At 43.6% G+C, this 18779-nt stretch overlaps 1 protein-coding gene across 29 annotated transcripts in view; it reads left to right on the forward strand.

The window, feature by feature from the left end:
* Positions 1 to 18779, forward strand: part of ADGRL3 (adhesion G protein-coupled receptor L3) — a 493084-nt gene that overhangs the window by 463514 nt on the left and 10791 nt on the right. For 7 of the 29 annotated variants that reach the window (XM_046940489.1, XM_015276454.4, XM_015276451.4 and 4 more), the window contains 2 exons: positions 13384 to 13512; positions 16828 to 16845. The exons of 12 other annotated variants lie outside the window; for them this stretch is intronic. In XM_046940489.1, the coding sequence (XP_046796445.1) occupies positions 13384 to 13512; positions 16828 to 16845 (147 nt within the window). Of the gene's footprint in view, positions 1 to 13383; positions 13513 to 15847; positions 16688 to 16827; positions 16880 to 18779 lie in introns of those variants that run through there. 10 more of the 29 variants (XM_015276459.4, XM_025149809.3, XM_040699446.2 and 7 more) reach the window with 5 other exon arrangements.

An 18779-nucleotide genomic window follows, 5' to 3' on the forward strand; every position in this document is an offset into this window, starting at 1 on the left:
ATAGTTCTGCAAAATGGAGGTTAAAACATTTATCTGGGAGTCAGTGTCTCTGAAGCAGCAGGTGGTCAGTTCTGTGAGGAAAATACACCTGACATCAACAGAAATCCTGCTGCAGAGGACCCCAGATATTTCACACTTTATCCTTTTTATTCTGCCTGGAAAGAAATGTCCATGGTCCTAAGGCTTTGCATAAAGTATAAGTTGTTTCTTCAATCTCTCCCTCAGGAGAGTTGAAGACTGAACAGACCAGTAGGGCAATGTGGTTTTCACAGTTCTTGTCTTCCTCTTAATATTTTAATATATATCAAGCTTTAAAGGAGACATTTCATTAATGTTTTATTTACAAGTGTGCAATTAAAGCTCATAGGAATCAAGTACGAGTCTTGAATTATATGGTTGGTGTCTTTCCCTACCTGAGGTTGATACAGCAGGCTTGTGTACTCTTTCAGAAATTTCTCTCCAGCCCTCCCAGCCTAGATACCTTCTACATGAAACTATATAATCCCAAATTATACATTCTTTGTGCACAGGTATTTTTCCCAGAGCCTTCAGTCAATGGCCCAGTTTCTAAAGCAGAGAGAAAATGATCCTTTCTCCCGAGAATCATCCTGTCCTCCAGCTCCTGGCTTGACTCCACTCCTCCATTTCCTAGGCTGGTACTGACCTTTCATGCTCCTGTTATGAAAGCAGACAGCAGTGACACAGCCTCTAACTGGGGTACTTGCTCATCTAAACCTTTTTTCCCTGGTCACACTCTCAGTACTGACATCCACCTGCTGCTTGCTGATGTCCCAGGCAAGTCTGCCCTTGCTGTCCTTTTTCCTGTATTACGATTAGCATTTGCTGTCCGACTTCATCTGCTTTTCTCCTTCTTCCATGAACCTCATGGGTGTCAGACTGGAATACCGTGCTTGTACGGCACATCCCTCCTTTAGACACATAGCTGTTTCTTCTGATTTAGCAGATGTCACATTCTTTGCAGCTTTTTTTCAGCTCCAGCCCCTCTTTCATCTGCTCCCTTCTTCCCCTGCAGATGTCATGGGCCATGATATTGTTTTTGCACCTTCTGCATGATGTTATTCTCATTCATCCCATTGGGAATTTCCAGCATATTCCCAAACTCGCCTGATGTAATGCGTTCTGTAATGAAACCCATACTTATTCTTGACTGCCAAGACATACATGATCATTTCAGGTATCTACTGAAGGCAACTTCCAGTTACGGACTAGTCCAAACTGTTTCAGGCTCCATTCCCCCTTGCTGCTCATCATAGCTTCGTGTGTTTGGGGTTATAGCGCTCTACCCCTTCTACTGTCAGAGGAAGAACATGCTAGTCTGCCCTGTAGACAATTACTCTGTTTCAAGATCTATGGGGTTTCCTGCTCCTCACACTCCAACTCTGCAACTTTGCTGTTTTTCCCACCATAGATCTGGCTGAGTATTCCTTCCATCTGTTTTACATCCATCTTGTGCTTCTCTCAGCACTGAAAATTTGAGCTGGACCTACTGCTTCAATGCCTTCATCTCAGTGGTTCTCCAGCTTGTCTGTGACTCCAATCTCTGCAGGATAAAAAGTGCAGGCATTACTTTGGGAGTTTCTTCATCTCCCTGTGCTTGTGATCCTTTCAGTGTTGTTGTCTGTTTTTCTCTGCATTTCTCTTCTGCTATATCTCATGTGTGACACAGCACGGACTGGCCTTTATTTATGTTAGGCATGACTAGACTGTAATTCACTGTGGAACAGTGTGTTTGCACAGTCCCCAAGCCTGCATTTTGTTATCCTCTTTGCCTGACTAGGAATTGATGCAGCTGTGGTATGAATGCCATGGCTTCCAGCTGACTTCAGACTCCCATGTCTAAGTCTGATGCAGAGTTATTTAAACTTTGCTACACCTGAGCCAAGTCTGTAGAGCTGTACTCAGCTCAGACAAGTACCACATGGCAAAGTAATGCTGGAGCTGTAGAGCAGTGTTGTATTAGCAGCCCAGATGTGGTTGTTGAACATCTGGGGGACAGCCTGCCCAAGCCAGAGACAGTGCAAGGGTTGAGCATACTAGTATTGTTGAACTTATAACTGTAAGCTGTTTCAGAGTGAGCTAAAAAAAGTGAGTGGGATAAAACCTGAACCAAGCTGATGACTTTGTGAATAGAAAAACAAGAAGTCTTCCTTTGCCTAAAGGGTATTTGGGAGGTTTAAGAGGTCTTGATGCATACACTCAGACAAAATGCTGAAAAACTGGACCAAAAGGCTATGCTGAGATGCCTGTAGGGTGGAATGTTTGCTAGAACTTGCTTCCTTGAAGGCTGAAAAGCAGAAGGTAGAGAAAGCAACAAGTTCATCAGGAGAAGACAGTAGATAACTGCTTGGTTGTAACAGGAGATTCTTTGGTGGTTGGGATAAAGGGTTGTTAAAAAGAGCAGAGATTAAAAGCAGTTAATGTCATTACTGTTGTTTCAATTCTGTTACACTTGTACTTTTGAAATCTATTCATGAACCTGTGCAGTCCACGCAGGTGGAAAGGGAATGTCACTCAGCACTGTGCTGATGGCAGGAGGAACAAATTGTGAGGGACCACTGCAAATGTGAACACTGTTGGAACTCTGCTGGTGTGGCACAGACCCAAGCTCTGGGGACATCTAAGTGCCCTCCTTCTAAGCATGTGGGACAGGTCTGTTTGCACCTTGGGAACATTACAGTCAAAAAGCACTCAAGTAGCTCAGACAGACTTGGAAACAAGCAGTTGTAGTGCAAAACAGCAATGCAACTCCAGGCTGATTTTATCCATGTCTTAGGTGAGAGGTAAAACAATAATTACTGTCTCTCTCTGGATATGAGACAGCTGAGAGAGAAAAAAGACATCATGAACCCTATGGTACTTTGTTACCTTTCAGGTTTTCAAGTTGGAGATTTGATATTTTTTTCTAGAGGAAAAATGAGTTATCTGCTAAAGGAAGGAGTGTTTCTTGTTTAGGTGAGGCTTGAGAAAAGCAGAGAAAAAGGAAAGCTTTGTCAATGGTATGAGGTAGTGTTTTCATACAGGAAAATGTACTGTTGGAGCTGCACGTATCCATTGAAGTTAGTAGATAAGGGGAACTGTATCTTCACTGGTGGCAAGCACTTACAGTATCTTGATGGCTTTTCCCTCATTTGGAAAATAAATGTCCTCCCACTGTAATGCCCTTCATCCACTGTAATGCCCTGAATCTTGGCTTCCAAACTAGGCAGCAAATTGCACCTTAGGAGCAGGTTTAGTAGTTTAATATAAAGCTTAATACTCCAATCCAAATCTTCCTGTAGAAACATGAGTATGCGCACACTCTATGCTCTCTCATCCCGAAGGCAGTGCTCACAGCCCCTGCTAACCCCACCCATAGAGATCTCCTGGAGAGATTTGTTGGTGGCCTATGTTGCTCCATTTTTCCTTGATTGCAGGAACATCAGGGAAATGCAGCTCTGCAAGCAGATGGAACAGAGCTGCTGCATGGGGAAGAAGAACTGGGAGACAAGAGGAGCCCAGCTAAAAGGCGTAGGGCACTGTCCCCTAGAGCCTGAACCCATCAGGCAGAAATGGATGCTGGTAACAGGGTCTGTCCACAGCCCTGGACAAGATGGGAGGATGAACCAGGTCCAGGTTCCAGCACAGAGCAGCAGGGGATGGAGGCAAAGACAAGGCTGAAAGTTGGGCTGCAGCCACAGTCCAAGACACAAGGAAAGGCCTGGTAGCCCAATGCTGAGCAGGGGTTATGGGACACAGGTGAGGCTTATGGGGGCCATTAAGTTGAGTCAGTGCCATCAAGATCCTATAAGCTGGTGCAAGATTGGAATCTGGTACCTCTGGCAACTCCTGCTGCAGGGTGGCGAGTCTTAAATATTTAATTGTTCCTTTCGGCCTCAGGAGTCTGCTTATGGAGGGTGGATGCACACTTGCACTCACTATCGAACTGTAGGTGCTGGATGGGTGTATGAAGGCCAGAGAAAAAAAAAAAAAAAGCATCAAAAAGTCATTGTGAAGCTTCAGGATCCCCAATATTAGTGCATTTGTCATTTTTTCCCAGCTAGGAAAGCCATATTCATTCCTATTTTTCCCACGCAAATGCTCTGAAACGGGAAATGGAAATGAGGGTATTCTTTTGTCCCTGTCCCTTGCCTTTTCCTCCCAAATGCCTAAGTGTCATTGCGTGTCTCAGATTGTAAGTAGTGCTCCAGCATAAGTACTTGATTTCTCTTTGCTTTATTATTTCTCCCCTGCGTTTTTATATCAACCACAAAGACATAATCTGAAACGTACACAGGAAAAAGGGAAATTATTGCTACTGTTTTCAGAGATAATCAGTTTAATGTCAAATTCATGTGGATTTCTTCATAATGAACAGAACAAATTGAGCTCAAATTCAAACAGTGGGAATCTGAGTCAGAGAGGAAAATTAAAATGAAGAACATTAATATCCTGATTTCTAACCCGAGACGTGATTGTTTCCTAAATGAAATCTCCCATCAAATTCCTACCACCCACTCAAAAATATAATTAAGCTGTGATTTCCATGCTGAAACCATATCTGCGCTGTTAGCTCAGCAGGGATGACTGTGTGTGCTTTAGGGAGAGGGGGGAAGTTTTAAATTATCTTCAGGTGGCCATACCAGCCTGCATTTTTAGGAAGCTTTTCGCAGAATCAGCTTTTCCTCATAAAACACATTAGAAGGTGACATTCTGCCTTGGCCAGAGGCTGTCACTCCAAAAGATGGTAGCTGCGGGTTTGCACTGGGGCACTGAAGTGATTCTAGTTTGGGTTGCAGTCCCCAGATTTTTCCCTTCTGTATGGCGAGATGAAGATGCTTCTGTTTAGCTGTCTGCATAGGATTGGTGTGTAGTAGGTTGGGCGTAATTTGGAATTACAGCAGTGAAAACAGTCTGACTTTTGGTGTGGTTAAAAAGAGAGACAAGCAGAGGGGAAGAAAGAGCAAAATGCAAAATCAACACAAACTGCTCAGGAATGGCTTAACCCAGTTTAGCATTTTTCTGGTTCTGGCTTCAGAGCTGTGCTCTATCTGAGCTGTCAGCCCCAGTTCAGGAGCTTAAATAAAGAGTAATTTCTCCATACACTTTAAAGAATGACTTGCTCATCTGAGCCCATTTGCAAAGCTGACCCTTTGCTGTCAGTGCCTAGGGAAAGTGGAGGGTGGGTAGAAATTTGGATCGCAGGATCGTTGCCGTTGTCATGTGTCAGTCTATCTCAAGATGCTCGTCCTCTCCTTGATGGATTTATGTGACCAGCATGACAGACAGATTTCTGCTGAATTTATATTGCATATAAAACAAATAGCAAGCACTTGAACTCTGAGAGAGGTAGGAACACCTCTACTCATCTCAATCGGATATTCAGAGGGCGCCATCCACTGATATGTCACATTCTGGCTAAACAGCTCTTACTTGCTCTGAGCAACACCAGTGACTCTTGTTCAGGCTTAAAGGCATTAGAGAATGAATACTGCTTTCTTTCCATTTTTTTTTTCTTTTTTTGCACTCCGTATTTAGTGGTTGTCAGGGTCTTCTGGAGGGAAGCATAGAGGACTTTCCAAAGCTGAGCCTAGGATGACCGTGGTATAAGCTGCAGCCTCAGTGACCATTTGGAGACCATCGTCTGCCAATGTGCATTTCATCATCATCACTGCTTTAAACCAAAGGCGTAGCACTTTCCCCCCAGAGCCCAGCCTTTCTGCAGAGTGTCTGTGCTTGATACTGGCCTTACTCACCACTGCTGAGCCATCAGGTGTGTTCTGCTACACCAGCCCATGGGACGCAGCAGGCTCTGCTTTTGAGCATTTCCCTTCCCAGCGTCTAGCAAAGCTCCCAGCCTTGGGAAGGCTAGGTTTTGTTGCAGGGGATTCAGCAGTCCTGGAGCCTGGAGGTAGCTGATTTGGCCACAAGCAGCAACAGCAATATGAACCTGCTCTCCTCCGGCCTCAGGAGTATGATTAGCAGTTTCATTTCTGTTTCTTTTCAGTTGAGGCTGCCTCTTGAGAGCAGAGTAGTGTTTTTCTGAGGTGCTTATGTGTCCCTTGGATGTTTGGTGAAAGTCAAAGGGCAAGAAGCAGGTTGAGAGTCCCCTGAGGCATCTCTCCACTAATCCAGAGCAAGCCTGCAGGCTCTGTTCTAGCATTTCATCTAGCTACAGTTTCTCAAGTGCTGTGGCTTCTGCTCCCTCTCTGGGGAAGGCAATGCTCAAGAGCACTTGCATTTCCAGTACTGCAAATGCCATGTGTGCCAATGCTCACAACAAGGGGAATAGCACGGGAATTTCAGAAGGTTAATTTATGTCAGGACTCTAAAATTTCCATTTTGCCCAGTGTGGGTGGCTGTTTCTTTACCATCTCACTGCCACCGGCATTTTCCTGATGAAACTGCCTAAGTTTTACATCTTTGGCTTTGTTCCCTGTGTCCCCTGCTTCTCTATGCCCTCACTGTAACCATTACAGAGCATATATATCACCCCCTGATTTTTCCCTGACCCCACGAGTACCAGTGCCTGGGTCCCACACCCAGACAGATCACAAATTTGGCTGGAGTAGTCCACGTGCACTGAGTCAGCCTGGAGGGGTTGCTGTGTGCAAGGCATAAATCTCTGCAGCCCTGCTAAGTGGCTGTTGGTTTAACTAAATGTCAGCATCTGGCCTCGAAATGAACCATCCTGATAATCATATATGAAGTAGAGATGATTTCCAGGTAGCTGTAAGCAAATGAATATTTTCTATTTGTAAGGAAAATGCAGTATTCTTTTGGACTAGCAATTGCCTTGACTTTTTTTTTTTCTTTTCTGTTGTTCATGGCTTGTGGGTTGTTTTTTTTTTTTCAATCAGCCTTACATATGCCAGGAAAAATATGATTTTCTGCATCAGGGATCAAAACTTAGGGAATTTAACTCATATTTCTGCCTACGTGTGAAATGAATCCCACTGCTGATTGTCTTCTGGTTTATTTTGCCTCTCTGCTGCCTGGGACAGAGTTAGCTGAGATTTGTTGCAGTGATTTCAGTGAGTGACGTGGCATTCTTCCTCTGGGAGATATTATGAACTGGCTTTGATTTTAGGATTGACAGCCATATAATTGGAAGTTCAGTCATTAGGTGGATCAGATTTAAAGAGGAAAAGTAAGGGCAAAGCAATTTCTGAAATCAGAGCAGGCTTTGGGGACTATTAGATCCAGCAGAGTATTGCTGCAGAGCAGTCTTAGCATGATGACTGTGGAGGAAGGAAGAAAGCATGGCTGCTTATACAGACTCTTGCAGGTACAGGCCAGGTTCCACCATAGGCATGGCTCCCCACATGTCTTGGTTAAGAACTTGCATCTGGTGAGCAGTAAGTATAAAGGGGAACAAAGAGCCATAATGCACCTTTGTGTAGTCAAGGTATAGAGAACCATAAACTCTTTGAAGGAGCAGTAGTGGTAAAAAGAAATGTCCCATCTGGGGAATGTACTTCTGCTCCAAGCAGCTGAGAAGGAATTAGTGAAATGATGGCCTATGTCCCATGGCAAACATTTATAAATTGATTAGCGGTGTGTTTTGAACATGGCCTGCAGATTATAATCCATCTGAGGCTTATCATCTGAAATCATCCCATGAGAAAGGAGGGAAAAAGAGCTACTTTTCCTGCCCTGTCTCTGCATAAAAGCATGGGATGTTTCATTTCGCAGAAGATGGCCCAGAGCTTAACAATCTCATTTGCTGAAATTCCATTTCACTGAAGTCAGTATTAATGGCTTCTCAATGAATAGATTAGATGCTGCAAGTGACAACAAACCTATTTGAGAGAAATTTAATAGGGAGGTTTATTGAAGTTTATTAACTAAATCCTGTTGGCTATTATAAGAACACAGCTTGATAAATCTGAACGTCAGAGCATTTGTTGAAGGGAGCGAGGAAGAATGCCAAAGATACCTGTTGTCCTTCAGCAAATGTGTGTGATTTCACTTTTCATAGTGGCATTAATTGTTTGAATAATTTACAAGAGAACATGTGGAAGACCAGAATTTTTTAAAATACTTCAAAAATCTGCCCGCAGCACAGTAAAGAGCAGTACTGAATGCTGATAAGAAAAGTCACAGAGATGACTGGAGCTTTGACTCATACAAACCTGCTTTGAATGTATTTTCTTTGCCTGGGAGTAAAATGGAATAAATAAGTTAATGCTCAATGATGTGCAGAGCTAGCAGGAATTTACAAACAGATCTGTGCAGCAAGGTTATTTCAGTAACGTTCAAGTTAAGGAGATGAGTTACTTACTATGGTTAGAGTAAGGCAGTGTGTTTTTGTTTGTTTCTTTGTTTTTAAATGGACACATAGGAAAAGATTCATCTCTAACCACATAGTTGGTGCCCTGGATAAACCTGTACACCCTGATAGCCAAGGCACTGCAGTACTTCTGGAGACTTGGCCATGCTCTCTCTGCAGGGTGGTCTGAAGTCCAATATATGAAGACTGAGAAGCCAGGGGTCTCAATTTATGGGATTTGTGAACAAAAAGATAAGTTGGCTGCTTTCAAGAGGCAGAGTGGGCGCGGGCACAGCTCCCTGCCCTATCCTGTGGGATGGGAGCAGCGAAAGCTGCATGGACGGCAAGTGGGGAAAAAACATAAAGATTAAGGTTGACCAGAAACACATCAGTCCATTCTTTCAGGAAACAACCAAAAAAAGAACAAGAAAAATTACATTTTTTGGACTCCTGGGTCAGAGGCAGTGAAATATTTTGTTACAACTCAGATGTGCTTTTTCCGAACTATTTATTTTAGTTTCTACTCTAATGAAAAGATGACATCATAAGAGAGTCAAAGTCAGCTTTCATACAAACCACTCTTGAGAAACAAAAAAAGAAAAACATTTCATTTGGAAAATACCAGGCTTCTCTGAATGTTTTTGAAACGTTCAATTGACTGATTCACTAGTTCGCCAGCTTACATTTATTAAATGCTTTAGTCTCCTTTCTCTGCAAAACTGCACTCTTGGCATGTCTTCTGGGCAGCGGGGAAATCTTCCCTTCCCCAGTGTGTTTCCAGCCTGCTAAAATGCACGTAGCAAGGCGAGAGCTGGTTTTGGCAAGTCACTGAGAAGATACAAAGCCAAAAGAGATACGTGAGGGTGTTGTTACCTATGGGGGCAGATGACCCTGAATAAAGCAGTGCTGCCCAAGCCATTGTTTTCAGAAAGGCTGGAGGAGTACTTGGATATGTTTCTCTTTCTGTTGAGCAGACCACGCAGATGATTCAAGTTAGCTTAAATGCCTTTGTATGGCTTTGTCAGCCAGCTGCCCACAAGAAATTACTTGAATTTTGTTCCTGAAAATGCAACTTAGAGTCTGGTGACATACGCTTGTCGTCTTTCTTTTCACCCTTTGCTTTTAGTTGAGTGTTTAAATTGTACCTGTTTAACAAGGCGCTGCCTTCTGTTATGCTCATATACCAAATTCCTGCTGTTCTGCTGTTAAACGTGGGCTCTGTTTGTGAACTTCTCATCCCAGTGAATAAGGATATGCCCATGTGAGCCTTTGGCTTTGAAGCCTCATCTTTTTTCCCATTCCCAACAGCAGGCATGCCCATATGCACACAACACAAGGTGGGTTTGGGAATGAGGTGAGTTTGCTTTTGGTAGAGTACCTCTGGCTAGCAGAACTGAAGGTGTTGCAGTGCAGCTGAACTGAAACCAGCCAGCATAACTGAGCAAATAAAGAAGTAAAAAGCATACTTGGTGACTGTGTGCTGAGTTCAGGTGCTTCAGGAAGTGGCAGAGAAGGAATTTGTATAGGGGATGTTACCTCTGAAGTGCTGCAGGGCAAGGATGACACTGGGCTGTGTGATTTGCTGGGAGTAATTGGTGTCATGCCATGGAAGGCTATGACATGGTGTGCCAAATAGGCCTATTTGCTTCTTCTCTTGCATTTTCAGAAGGTATATGTTTTGATCCCGGGCTTTCTTTGTTGGACTTCGCTAGCTGTTTATTACCATGGCCATTTTCATGGGTAGCCCACCTGCTTCTTTTGCTCGTACCTCATCAGCAGACTTAATCTGCTTTTCCTAGTAGCCCTGGTGGTTGCTATAGCAATGATAAAGTGTTATGAAAATGGCAGGATGATACTTAAATGTATGGCTCGCAATACCTTTTTCTTTCTCCCTCCTGGGAAGGAGAAACTCAATAATGGGGATTTGGCTGTTGTGTTATTGTTTTATCTTAAGCTTTAACTTTAGGCTCTTCGGAGCCTGAATGCATTTCTTCTCACTCAATCCTTTGAGGCAGGGAATGTTGCAGCTTTAAAGCAGCTAAGGAGAAACAAGACCCCAGATTAATGAATACAAGGTATATATAATTTTCTTTCTAAGATGCCAGAGGTTGCATTTTCCATGACCCGCACAAAGAGTGAAGTTCGCTAAAGGCAGCCCACCCTGATGGGAACCTCCTGCTCAGTGCCCAAAATATTGAAAGGTATCAGAAAGAGATATCAGTGGATTTACTTTGGCTTTGTACCACGGGAATTACTCAGAACTGACTTCAAAAGTGACATTTAGATCAGTAAATTAAAAAATCTTAACACCCTCACAGATAAAGGGAGAGGAAAGCAGAAGATGTGGTATTTTGGCTTAGTGTCTGCAGACAGGAATGGGTGGCTGTTTTGTTACACCAAGCCTCCACTTGTGCACACCTGAGGAATTGAAAATGACTGACTTATTCTGAGTTTTCCACTTTTCGTAGTGTTTGCAGTCAGAATCACAGATCTGCTTTAAAAGTTTCCAGAAACTATCTAGTTCATAACTGTCCAGAAGGACCAGGTTGATATGAATTTAGCTTGTTTCAGAACCCACCAGGCAGCAGGGAACCCCTGCAGTGCATGTAGGCAAGGCAGGTGCTGTGTACTGACACAGATCTGTCCCTTTTTGTCTCTTGTCGTGCGCATTCCAAGCTCAAGCTGCAGTGGGATCAGCTCATCCATTGCGACGGGCAGGGTACAAATCTGGGAAAAGCATCGCTGTCTTTGTTGTGGGAACCTGATGTGTTAGAGAAAATCAGGCCAGCAACACATCGTGTGAGATGCTTCTTTTTGCAGTTGCCATTGAAAGACACCTTGAGCAAAAGTGTTCAAAGCCGTGGGGCAGGTCCAGCCTTCCTCTCCATATCAAATCTCATAGCAGCCAACTTGGAGATTGGGTTAAATCTCAAATGGGAGGATTATGTCACTTCTGAATTTGTGACTGGCGTTAACTCTGGACTTTCCTGTTACTTGTATAAAAGTGAGTCCCTCTTTGAGTCTTTTACCGCCCAGCTTGTTTGGAAGTGGTATAAAAGGAGAGACTACTTTAATGGCCTTAGTAGTCACACTGGTATAAAACCAGTGCAAGATGAGAAGTTGTTCCTACAGTCCTCATCCTCAGTCCAATATGTGATATTAATGGATAAATGCATCACCAGAACAAAAGGATTGACTCATTTGACAATGAGTTATATTCAAGGTTGCTTAGTTAAGTGTTCATATAATGTTTTTTTACAGGAGACAGCTTTGTTTCCTTATTTCCAAACACAACAGTTCATCTTGCTTTACATCAGTATAGCCAAAACATCAGGTGAGAGAAACCAGTATTTTTTGCAGCTGCATGTATCAAGGAGCCTCCCTGGCATGCAGCCCTCATACAGTGCCTCCTTCTACCTTGTTCTGCGCTCAAAAGGCCGAGTGACCTGCTAATGCCATTCGCCTCATGACAGGAAGGGCTGGGGAAGCATAAAGGAGAGGCAGGACAGATTTTGCTTTCTTTAAATGCTCTATTGGCGTGAGCTTTCACAGAGCTTGCTTCTAAGAAATGGACCTGGGGCTTGTATATCCTCAGTAACAGCATCCAAAAGAAAATGAAGGAAAGAAAGAAAGCAGAAGCCGGGTAATTAGTTGCAGAGAAGAGTTTGTACCCAAAACATCAACATCTTGCAAAGACCACCTCCACCATGACACAGGGCCACCTCCACCCCCAAGAGAGGCAGACGGTGGACTCCGCACCCCATAGGTGGCAGAGGTGACCCTGCCAGAGTGGCTCGTGTTGAGGAATTTACTTTCCAGTCACTTGTTTGGGTTTAGGCAGCAGATGGTGACAGCCAGGTAACCCTACTGCTCCAGCAAGGGGCCAAGCTGGGATGCAGGGGTCTGGAATGGAGGTTTTGGTGCCCTGGAAGAGAATTGGGCTGGGGAAAAGGTGGTGGTCTGTTTTCTCTGCTCCTTTCCTTTCTCTTTACCTGCTGATAGCCTTGGAGTTGCCCCATCAAAGACTTGTTTTCCTAGTAGGAAGGGTTTGTTCTAATGTTTTAGCCCAGGAAGTAAATGAAAATTACTTTGTGCCTTTGAGTATTCCTGCGATGAGAGTGGGAATTGCCTAGGGATGAGTTTTTGAGTCAGCTGCCTCTCTGGATCCCAGGGGAGATTTAATGGGACAAGGGTTTTATGGTTTTTTGGTCCTGCATGTCAACAGGAGGAGGGGGGAAGAAGCTTTGCACTGGGGATTGATGCCTGCAGTGGGAAACAAAGTGGGTCTTGGCAGCCACCTGCTAAGTTGTGATGATCTTGAAAAGCAGAGCCTGCAGCTCTAAGGGGCAAATCTAAGGGGGAGACTGACTGCTGGCTGCGTGCTCAGAAATGACAAGAAGGAGGGCAAAAAGATGTTTCCTTGGAAAACAGGGATTCTCCAAGCATACGTTCCCATAGTCTGCTCTCATTCCCAAGAGCAACACCTGCTGGCCCAAAGAGGCACTGGACAGCCTCTGAGAGCAGGAGCTGCAGTGAACTCATCCTCTTCGATACAGGAAACTGGTGGCCAGAGCAGAGCTCTCCAATAAGTGCTCAGGGCCTTTGGAGAGGTTGCGTTTTCCATAGTTTCTTTTTAATTATGCTTTTTCAAATACATTTCAAAGGACCAGTAAGAGAGATCCTAGGCCATAGCGGGAACTGAATGTGCTGTTTTATGTTAGTCTTTTTTGTTTTTTCTTCTTCATTTGGCACTTTTTGGAGAGTTCCCCCCCACCCCCCCGCCATTGTGTAGGCTGCCATCTTCCTTTGTTTATTTGTAGCGAGCATGTGGGCATAGCCTTGCTTACACTCCGAGCGACTGGGGAACCACCATAAATGTAGCTTATCTGCTTTCTGATCCATTTTCTTTTGCATCAGTTTGGATTTGTGCATTGTCAGTAACATCTGTGCTGCTTTAGTGGCATACAGTTCTCAAGTCTAATTAGCTGGCTGCTTGTAATCAGGACTAATTCAACTGTTGTCATTCTGAATGTTCTTTTTCCCTTTTTTTTATGCCACATTTGCCTGATTGACCTTTTTTGTTTTTTCTCTGTCTTCCTATCGGGCTGCTCCAGGAGCCATGGCTAATCATCTTATAACCAATGCTCTGCTTCGTCCTCATGGCACTAACAACCCTTATAATACATTGCTCGGGGAATCGGCGGTCTATAACAACCCTTCTGTCAGCATGTACAACGCACAAGGTGTGCTGGAGTTTCTCTCTAATTTTTCTAGTGAGAATTCCATTTTCTGTGGCTTATTTTTGCCCATTTCTTTCTTTTTTTCTTCTTTCCTTCTCTCCCCCCCCCTCCCTCACACACACACTTTGTTTTTTGGAGCTGGGCACAAAAACGATCCTCCCTTTCATTTCAGTGCATTTTTCCATTTTCTGTAGGCTTTTTTCCATGAGCAATCAAGTTCACTTTGAGAGACACTCATCAGTTCTACTCAAAGCATTCACAGTGGTTTTGATTTTGATTTTTTTTAATCCCCTTGCTTTTGTATTGTTTTGGTCTTGTGTGCGTGTTTTGTCAGATGTATCCATTCCTCTCTTTGTTGTCAGCACATTTCCTTGTTAAACCATTCATTTCAGAAGCAGGAACACCTCTGAAGGTAAGTGAAGCTAAAATGGCCTTTGACACCAAAGCTGCTCTTGTTTGAAATGGCAGAGAGAAGTGTGGTCAGCAGCACACCAGTATGTCTTCTGGGGGTTGCACAAGAAAAAAATGCCAAACAAAGCGAAAACGCCCTTGATCTGTAGGAAAAAAATGACAGCTGAAGGAAGTAGCATAAGTGAGCTCCAAAGAGCAGAGTTTAGACATTGGATGAAATGTTTTGCCGTTTGCATTAATACATTTTGTATATGCTATTAGAAAGTAAAAAGAAAGAAAGAATGGAAAACGGTGTAGGGAAGCTCAGAGCTCTTGGCACGTTGTTCTGGGAACGAGAAGTGAGCAGGTAGAGTCAGTCGTATCCAGCTGAGGCTCCCACTGCGTGGTCAGTCTCTTATCCCCAGTGTGTGTGTCTCTGCTCCAGCTGTGGGGGCAGGAGGTATTTGTAGGCTGCTGTCCTGGTGCTGCTGCCCGCGCCGGGCAGAGGTGTTTGACCAGGACAGAAGAGCAGCTGAGGTGTGGAGCTTTCCGGCTCCGTCCTGCTCTACCACATCCTGAGGGGTTAGCACTCTTTCACCTCTCCCCTCCAATGAAGGAGCCCATTTCCCATAAAGAATCCCTAAGGAAGGGAGAGTAATGATGGTTATAATGCAAGCAGTAAAACCCCCATTGTGCTAAATAGCAGTGCATTGTTTATAACAGACAGATATTGAACTGTATCAATAGGGTATTTTCATTCAATCCACAAGGAAACATGTGTTTGACCTTTTTGTTGTTCACAGATTTCTTAAGCTATGCTAACATTGTGCAATAAATTTGCTTCCACTAATGTCTTTTAAAAAGGGGCTACTGTTAAGTATGAAATGCTCTGAATTTTAAGATCTTTAGTGTACCACAAATGTCAAAACAAGCGTTGATATTCTATATGTCTTCTTGCATGATAATATTGAGATTTGAGGGACTTTGAAATCAAGTGGCAGCAGGTAATGCTGGGTCAGTATCTAACTTAAGGCATCCTGAGGTTCAGGTCTGGGTGTCTCAAATGGACAAGTGATTTGAGCGGAAATGTGACAAAAGGTTTTACATGCATTTTAATAATCTTATGTTCTTCTAGTTTATGAGACTGGATTCTGATACAAATACCTGAGTTAACAGTACATTATTACAGACAAATAGCGTTATTGATTTGAACGTGCTATTCAGTGCAACACAGTAAGATGGATGACAGAGAAAGTTGCCCAGCCTACATCCCTAGGAGATTAAAGAGAGTGTGACCACTACTGATCCCATTTAAGCCACTGGAGCTTTGCCATTGACTTCAGAGGCAGCAGAATGCAACCCATTATATTCAGGAGGCTGCAAGTTAATTAATGATCAAAGAAAGTGGTATAACTTTTGCTTTTTAAACTGGCTGTTATCCTGGGACAAAGCATTCTGTTACAATGTGTGCATATTAGGAGAACCAGCAGTGGAAAGGAAACTTAGCAAAACCCGTTTGGGTTCTTTGCGCTTTAAAGGCGCTGCACCAGCAACCTGGCTAAAGCAATCACAACACATTATAAAAGTAGATGCTGTCACCATCTACAAGTGTGCTTTGGCCAGGATTGGTGTGCAGGGAAGGCATGCTAGCTAACGTTGCCCTACTAACTCATTCCACATGATTTTCTTGCACCGTCATCTGCCACATCTAGTGTTGGCCATTGACAGAGACAGGACACTATAAAGAGGATAAATGTGGAGTCTGGGGCAGCCTACCCATTCCTTCCTCCTCTCCAGTTCCGTGCTTTAAAATACCTTCTCTGCTCAAGCTGAAGCTGCCCCGTCTCAGCAGGGGCTGGGAGCCCTAAAAAGCATTGTAAAGAGGCTGGGAATGAGAACCCAACAGGCCAGAGGCCATGTACTAGTGACAAAACCAATTCCTTCACAGGAGAGAGTGTAAAAGGAGGAGGACATGGTAGGTGAGGAGCCTGGCACCCCGCGGCACGTGCGAAGCGTTCACTGCCCTTTGTATCTGATGGATGTGTACTCACTTGGTCTCTTGGATGCATAAGTGTCTCAAAATGGCCTAACTGCTTTTGTGATTGATAAGTTTAAGAGAAGAAGGAAATCACGTAACAAGCTCTGCTTAAATAACAGCGTGCCACAGACCAATGCAAAGTGAGAAGCTGACAGTTAACAATGGCTCTTCATCTTCATCTCTGGCTCTGCTTTTTTTTTTAACCCTTCCTTCTCAACAGCTTCATTTAGAGATGCCATTATTCGAACTACTATTTCTCTCACATTTGCTTGCAAAGTCCATGTAATTTTCCATGTGTTTGGTTATAAAAAGAACAGAAAGGAAACGCTTCCTTGCAAAAGTTTTTTTAAATGCCAACGGCCCCATGATGAGCTAAGTCGTACTCTTGCAAAGCACTGTTGCAAAGGATGGACAGCAAAACAGTTTAGCAAGGAAATGGATTTCAGTTTCAACTGCCAGGGGTTATTAGAACTAACAGTAAGTAAAGCCATTCATTTTAAGACTCTGGAAATGACATTGACAGTGCCTGTCTTTTCAAGCATGACCATTGCCAGCTTTAGACTTCTCTTAAAATTTCCAGGGATTATTTCTTGATGTATTGCACGCTGAACATTTATAATGGCATTGGATAAAGTTTTAAATGTGATTATATTTTCAATAAAACTGTAGTCCATTGATATTGCGGGTAAAATACTTTTCTGTCTAAAATGTCAATATTTTTAACCTGAAATAAACCATGTAACAAATTCATGTACTCTGGGCAGTGAAAATTATTTCCGTTAACTCTCTTTTCTGCACATCATCAATTTGCTTTTTACTCATGTTTCTCCTACTGTCGCTGTAAGCTTACTTGTTGTTTTTTCTTTCCTTTTCTTCATGCTGTCGTTTAGAGCCCTACAGAGAGACAAGTATGGGAGTAAAGCTAAACATTGCATATCAAATGTAATTTTTTTTAGTTCACTTTTATTGCATCACATATAGATGATGTAGTTAATAAAGGAAATTCATCTCACAGTTTTGAAATCAAAAGAATCTAAAGCATATGAATATACATATGTATATATCCGTGTATGCGTGTGTATGTGTGTGTATATATATATGTATGTGTGCATATATATATATAGTTAAGATTAGATTATGCTTTCCTTGTTTATTTCCCATTTTTGTGATATCATTTACCCAAACTAGTTTCTCATTTAGCTGTGCGTGCAATTCTTTTAAACTTCACCTTATGATTTGCAAGGTCATGGCATTTTTATATGGCTCGTTTCATTACAGACCCCACTCTGTTTTCATGTGTGATGCCTTCATTTATTTCCCTCTGAACCCTCGCAGCCTCTGGCTCTATGCATTGGCAGCGGAAGCATTGCTTGGTGCCTCAATGCATACGGCACTCAGCTATCAGACAGATGCTGTCGTGTCCATCACCCATTGCATACGATCCTCCCCTAAAATGCTCACTTCCCATTTCTTCCCAGACATCATGGCTCATTTGGAGAGCTTCCAACATGAAAATAAGTGGCTTTGCTCTATGTCTGTGATGGCTAGTTGACTTTTCGCATAGCTCCCTTGTTTGTTTGGAAACCCAGGATATGGCATCACCTTCCAAGCTTCAGAAACCTAAAAGACAACAGACACACTTGGGCATTTCACTCAAAAGAAAGAATGAAAGCCTGCACTAGCACTTTCCAGCCGTTGTCATGCACAACTACGACATCGCAGATATAGACCGAATCCTGTATTTTCAGAAGGTACACATGCCATGTACCAAGCATGGTAAGAGCAACTGTTAAATTGTCGGCTAATGGCTCTTCTAATCCACTGCTGCTTGCTGGGAGTTGCTTGTGATTTTTCGGCAACACCCGCAGCCCTTAGCTGAAAGGTCGATGTGGGATCTTATGCTTTCCCATGTCTGTCTTTGCTCTGGGGAGGCCATAATCCAAAAAAAAAAAAAAAAAGAAAACCAATGTGTGGCAGCTTAACCTGCCTGTGGCCTAGGTTTCTTCTCCCTTGCCTACCTGCTCCACCATACCCCATAAAGTAAGGATGGCATCAAGCCCCTGCCTTGTGCTGGCTGTGTTGACAGACCAGCAAAGATGAGACAGCAGTCAGTGGTACAGTAGCAAGCAGGCCAGTTCATTGCTGAAATTCAGAGGTCTCATTTATGCAGCTGTCTGTGCATATATACATTCTTTGTGTAAGCCAGGCAACTGAATTTCCCTGGGCTGCCTCTTCAAACACAGCAGGCAGGGAAGAAGGTTGGCAAGAAAGGCCCAGGAGCATCCTCACAACCCCAGTGTGTGCCCCACCATGTCTGCCATACTATGGCAGTGACGGTACTTGCTCTACCTTCCACTGAGTCCTCTGCTTTCACTTAGAAAGGGAGAAGGAAGGTATTTTTAAAGGCTGTGCAAGACCCTACTACAGCTGTCCCCAGTACCGATTGCATTAGGAAACTCCCACCTGAGCAAGATCAAGTAAATAATTTTGGCCGTGCCCTTGGGCCAGGAGGGGTAGGACATTTAGCCTTGTTCCAAAAATGCTTTGGACAGGAAGCACTTTGTGGCCCTATGCTGGCTGCACAAGCTATTCACAAATCTTGCCTTTAGCACTCATGTCTTTCCTCTGATAGGGAGTGCAGATTTATTTTCCCTCTCCAAAGCTAGTAAGGATACAGTCCCAAGTGAAGTTTGGCTGATGATTAACCTACACAGCAAATACTTCTCAGCTGGGGTGAATTGCCAAAGCCCTGCAGCAAGGGCATTTCGGCCCAGCTAAGGCTCACGTATCATTCAGCTCCCAGGGAACATGTAGAGAAAATCCCAGAGCCTCTGGAAGCAGC

This window comes from Gallus gallus, chromosome 4, assembly GCF_016699485.2.
Source record: "Gallus gallus isolate bGalGal1 chromosome 4, bGalGal1.mat.broiler.GRCg7b, whole genome shotgun sequence".
Taxonomy (NCBI): domain Eukaryota; kingdom Metazoa; phylum Chordata; class Aves; order Galliformes; family Phasianidae; genus Gallus; species Gallus gallus.